We start from the raw sequence: 5664 nt of genomic DNA on the forward strand, positions 1-5664 counted from the left end.
GTTGTGTGTGTGTGGTGTGTGTGTGTATATATATATAAATATATATGTGTGTGTGTGTTTATGTATATATATATATGTGTGTGTGTATGCATTATATATGAGTTATTTTTTAATCGTTCTTAAACGTGTCACGATCTGTTTCTGTGTTTTTGCTGTATCTTTATCTGTAAATATATAAACAAACATGTTATATCTCTGTGTCTGTGCGTGTGTCTGTGCGAAAGAAATGGCGTTTATTCTCGATGTGTGCGAAAGATGTATCCGCATACGTACTGTTTCCAATGTGTGTTCGTGATTTCGTGTTTGTATGGAATTTAATCGACGTATTTGTCATCAATTACATTTATTTGGTACTTATGAATCTACTTATTCTTAACTTCCCATTAGCATCTGCCTGGCCTTCGTCTATTTGTCTTTTACATGCACAATACTGAAAACTTCATCTACTTATAAAGTGCCTTGCGGAGAAACGCTTGCGACTTAGCATCATACAGACTGATTCGGAATATGTACCCTTGAAATCAATTGCAGCAAAAAGAGTAGCAAAACATTTCGGCCCAAAAAGAACATCAGTGAGGGTTCAAAGCAGTATCAGCTGAAAAAATATGCTGAGGCAACTTTGGGCTCTGGCAACCTACGCCTAGCTGTCACACTTCCAGAAGGAGAGGACATACATGAGTGGGTAGCCGTAAATAGTAAGCCGTCGCTCAATGCTTTTATATTGCTGTTCACATGTTATTTCACCGGCGTATATTGTGATATGCGGCATATGCGTGTATTTGCGGTTGTAGTGCACTCGCATCTGCGATGTAATCGTCGCTCGCCTATGTAGTATCAAGTCGGAATGTAACGTCGCTGAAATACCCCTCAATGCAGCTGTGGACTTCTACAATCAAATCAATATGCTTTACGGCACTATAACCGAGTTTTGCACCCCAGACGAGTGTCCTGTCATGTCAGCAGGTTTAAGGTACGCAACTGTCATGTGCGGCCGCTGCTGCGACCAGCCCACTATCGTTCTGCCTTGGTTCGTGGTCCGGTCCAACTAATCTGTTCTGCTTTCTGTTTTGGAATAAGTGATGCTTGTACTGTTTTGTTTGGTTTGCTTACTTGTGGTGTCTAGGTGCAAATCTCAAATATGTATGTGCGTTTGTTTGTGTGCTTATGCTTATCGTATGCATCTGTCTGAATCTACAGCCGTTGTTCTTCACTCTGAGAGTCGAGTTCGGTTTAAATGTTCTACTTCGGTGCCATCATTCCGAGGAAAATATATCTTTGTTTCTCTTGAACCCTGAGCCTTTGACCACCTGAGTTTTTATTTCCTGGTTCTTCTCGTAAACCTCTGCATTATCTGATTACAATCGCCTTTAGGTACGAGTACTTGTGGGCGGATAATGTAACTGTAAAGAAGCCAATCAAGTGCAGTGCGCCGGAGTATGTAGACTATCTCATGACATGGGTGCAAACCCAGTTGGATGATGAGCTCATCTTCCCTTCCAAGATTGGTGAGTGATATTTCTCCTGACATATTTGACAATTATCAATCTAATTTGTGCATGTTGCTCTTTAGTTGGTTTCGAAGGTGTTGCTGAAATCGTACTGTCATCCCACATATCTGAAGACTCGATACCTACTGTGTGCGGACCTTGATCGTACGTGTACGATTATGCGGAGACGCTCGCATCACAAATGAACCCTCGTATATGTGTCGTAGTTGTTGCCAAGCGACGTTTGATGTTTGTAGGATACTGTTCAATTGATAACTTTGACAGCTCACACCTGGATTTTTCTGGTGCATCCACAAATGTGATATCACAAACCTTCACGGTCCCCGCATGCGGATATAAGTTTGTTCCCATGAGCTTCAAGAACTCGCACTTTCTGAATTTCGTGTAGTTTTAGCTGATACTGATGAGCAATATGGGTTTGTATGTGGCGGCTGTGTTGATTGTTAATGCACTCGCTATTAAACTCGGGCCAGCACATATATGCTACTGTAGAGGAGCTGTTGATATGATTATACGTGTCAATTTGCACCTACGTAGAGGTTGGGAGAAAAAGAGCGAGTGGTGCATTTGAGTTAGGATCTTCTTGTTCGTAGCCATATACGATATTAATGAAGGATATTGTGAACATCAGGTAAATGCCCACTTGATATCAGCAGGACGTCGCTATTAAACTCGGGCCAGCACATATATGCTACTGTAGAGGAGCTGTTGATATGATTATACGTGTCAATTTGCACCTACGTAGAGGTTGGGAGAAAAAGAGCGAGTGGTGCATTTGAGTTAGGATCTTCTTGTTCGTAGCCATATACGATATTAATGAAGGATATTGTGAACATCAGGTAAATGCCCACTTGATATCAGCAGGACGCAATAATATTCAATTCATATTTTGTTGTCTATCTTTTTTGAATTTGGCTCCTTATTTTCACTGTATCAGGCGTGCCCTTCCCGCGGACGTTCATGTCGGTTGCAAAGAACATCTTAAAACGACTATTCAGAGTGTATGCCCACGTGTACCATTCTCACTTCAACAAGGTAATTCCGTGCGCCATGTCAAGTTCAAGCTATGTCTGCAAGCGCAGGTCTGCATCACCTATCCTTCTCTAATTATAATTTGTTCGGCTGTGGTCTAGGGAGGGTGCGCACATCCTGCCCCTTTTTCGAAAAATACTTTGACGTGAAGTATATACATGTCTAACTAACAAGTTTGTAATACAGATTTTATTGCTCCGCTCTGTTCCACGTGCATACTGGGACGCAATTATCCAGTTTTGTCTCAGCCTCTCAAACTCACGATTTATTACTGAGGTTTACTTTAAATGACATTCAATTTTGTTGTTTTCCCCTCATGCAGATTGTATCTTTGGGTGAGGAGGCGCATCTGAACACTTCTTTCAAGCACTTCATATATTTCGTTCAGGTATGTCGAGCTTTCCGATAATAGCCAAATAATGAAGATGTCGTGTGCGTATACTATGATTGGCAATCCAAATCTTAATCGTTTATCAAATTTTTGAGTTTGCCCTAATGCTTAGTGGCAATACTCACAAGGCCAAGCATAACAGGCAGAGATATGTGAAGAGTTTGGCATACGGCTGAACTGTCTGTCATACGGGATTTGAAGTGCTGCAGAGACTGCATTACCCAGGATATATAAGCAGCACTTTATTGGAACGTGTGTTGTCGTTGCGGATAGTTGGCCTCTAAAACATTTGCGGATGATGCATTAATCGACTGGTCATCTTTGTACTTTACTGTAATTCCCGCACACTATGGGTAAACTGTTTTCTTGTTTTCGTTCAGTTGTTGTTGCGATATGTACTGCTCCGTTTTGCGTCTTGTTTCGATGGTCTGTATGGAACCCCACTTGATTTTTATCTCGGTTCAGTCTCTAACATTTGCTGTAAAATGCTTAATACAGGAATTCAATCTCATAGACAAGAAGGAACTAGCACCTTTGCAAGAGCTTATCGATACGCTGCTGGCCAAAGATGCCGCTGCATAATTTACTACCAACCTTAGAACCGTGAATAAAGACATAATTGCTAAATAGTTGCTTGTGTTGATGTCAGCTGCCTTCCTTCCGGTGATTGTAGAATTAAATATCATCTGCCAGTTCGAAGATTAGCTAAAAGTTGTTAAACTTTTGACCATTCAAATTAGAAATGAACAATGTATACCACTTAAAGCTTCGTATCGAGTGCATGAGTGCAGGATCATAACCATTGCTGAGTGCGCTAATGGTTATTACGATTGGCTATCACTCTGCAAACATTTGCAACAGATTATAAATAATGAAAAAGACTTTTTCTCAAGTAAAGTCTCTTAGCCCCCAATAATATTGGTCTTGTGTGCTGTTTGCTGGGTTTCGATAAATTCGAAATCGAAAGAGCATCGTATACTGTGTACTGGTAGGCTGCCCGACACGACTAGACTTGTCAACCCTACCGGACAGTCGGACACTGCTGGTTCTTTTAAAAGGGAAAATATGGATAGTTTATATAAATAAATATAACCCTAAAATACATACATACCTAAAAGTAACATGACGCTCTCTGGATCAGGGTCTCTGCGGAAAACATTGCATGTCCTGCCGTGCCAACCGTGGTGCCATGTTGGGGAGAAATTGATATTTTATTTTCGACGAGACAGACACCAATCACGCCATTCAGATTCCAGAGAGGGATACATGATTATTATTTTTTATGCCATAGATATTTTGGCGCGACAATTGGGCCAATGCGATCGGTCGATGATAGCTTCCCTCAAATAAAATATATTCATATATTTCTACCCCACCACATAATCACACCTGTACACCGCACACGTAATAACTTAGAGGGAGCGTACTGCCAGTGTGTGTGTGTGAGTACATAGCCATGGAGGGGCAACACTCACCGGGACAGTCTCCGGTACCCCAGAACGGACAATCTAGTCCTACTGATGGCACACACGCACCCGAAAGTCAAGCTAGACAGACGCACGGCATGCCCACACAAAAGCCGTTTAAATCTCATGCTCCGCGCATGCGACAGGCTTCTAACTCTCAAAGCAATGGTCCTCCCAACACGGCATGTGAAGTTCAGTTGCGATATGATAGGCCGCAGTTTAATAGCGTAGCGTCAAATTCGGAGCATACCCTGGACCATAACTCTCTACAACAGCGAGCTAACATGCCACCTGGCTTTGTTCCTGTCGGTAACCAAGCGAACCAAGCGATCGGCAATGGTGCCCCTTCCAGACCGTATAATGCCGATGAAATTGATCCACGATATAGAGATGGGGTTCCCACGAATCTAATTAACCCAAGATATAGGGGCCGAGGACCGTACCCAGGGCAGCCTAATTTGACAACCCATCATCCAAGCCAATCCATTGGATATAAAATTACTGGTGATCCAGGGTATGCTATTGACACAGCAGGTGCGTATATACCTCACAACATAGCACCGCAGCATATAAGGATGCAAGCACAGGAAAATAGGGTGCATATGTCATCTCTTATGCAACCGAATCAGACCCCAATCTATGCGCCCGGATTTGCATCCGCCAGCAGGCCGTTGCACTGTACTGGAGGTGAGAACAAAGCTTATCGGGTTGGCGTAGCTGGCACGAACCACGCTGGGACCTATGACTGGGCCCCAACTTACAGGGAAACAACAGTACATGGTGGCGAGCCTGTGACGGATAGAACACATACACAGTCTGTTTTTAATGGGAGTACTGATTCTCAACCAGTTACGCATCAGAGCCTCGTATCTAGCACACTTCCTAACCACACATCGAACAATGCGGCCGGTGCTGGTCGAGTGACGAGTGCCATAGTAGAGGGTCCTACTATTGTTAGAGCAGATAACGTCGTACCACCTGCAATGCCTTCCGTAACTAATGCGCCGGTAAATGAAGAGGAAGCGGAGGAAGAAGAGACTGAGATCTTCTCGTCCTACAAGTGTCTATCAATTAGTTTTGGAAAGACCCACCCTGGCAATATCGTGGAAGGTAAGATTTGCTTGCTTGTGTAAAATTATCGTTTCGTTGAACCTATTTGTCCAGAGAGCATTCTTAAAAGGGTGATTATTAATTACATATCGATTTTTTCTCCAATGTGCGTGTGTATCCATATATATATATATATACCTATATCTATATCTATATC

General features: G+C 42.6%; 2 protein-coding genes across 2 annotated transcripts in view; both read left to right on the forward strand.

Moving 5' to 3' along the window:
* Positions 1-531: 531 nt before the first annotated feature.
* Positions 532-3564, forward strand: SARC_02778 (hypothetical protein). Its single transcript, XM_014303451.1, has 6 exons — positions 532-695; positions 877-970; positions 1372-1505; positions 2446-2543; positions 2863-2928; positions 3430-3564. The coding sequence occupies exons 2-6, from the start codon at positions 903-905 to the stop codon at positions 3511-3513; spliced, it is 450 nt and encodes a 149-aa protein (XP_014158926.1). The 5' UTR covers positions 532-695; positions 877-902; the 3' UTR covers positions 3514-3564.
* Positions 3565-4387: 823 nt separating this feature from the next.
* The window catches only part of SARC_02779 (hypothetical protein), a gene marked incomplete at its 5' end in the record, with an annotated part of 11394 nt that continues 10117 nt past the window's right edge, over positions 4388-5664 (forward strand). Inside the window, one exon of the mRNA XM_014303452.1 lies at positions 4388-5507. Coding sequence (XP_014158927.1) covers positions 4388-5507 — 1120 coding nt within the window. The remainder of the gene's footprint in view (positions 5508-5664) is intronic.

This window comes from Sphaeroforma arctica, assembly GCF_001186125.1.
Source record: "Sphaeroforma arctica JP610 unplaced genomic scaffold supercont1.129, whole genome shotgun sequence".
Taxonomy (NCBI): domain Eukaryota; class Ichthyosporea; order Ichthyophonida; genus Sphaeroforma; species Sphaeroforma arctica.

Excerpts from the sequence above, each read along its gene's own strand:
- SARC_02778 (XM_014303451.1), top strand. The coding sequence starts at position 903 with ATGCTTTACGGCACTATAACCGAGTTTTGCACCCCAGACGAGTGTCCT. Across the intron at positions 971-1,371 it reads GTCATGTCAGCAGGTTTAAG|GTACGAGTACTTGTGGGCGG; the intron begins GTACGCAACTGT and ends AATCGCCTTTAG. Across the intron at positions 2,544-2,862 it reads ACCATTCTCACTTCAACAAG|ATTGTATCTTTGGGTGAGGA; the intron begins GTAATTCCGTGC and ends CCCCTCATGCAG.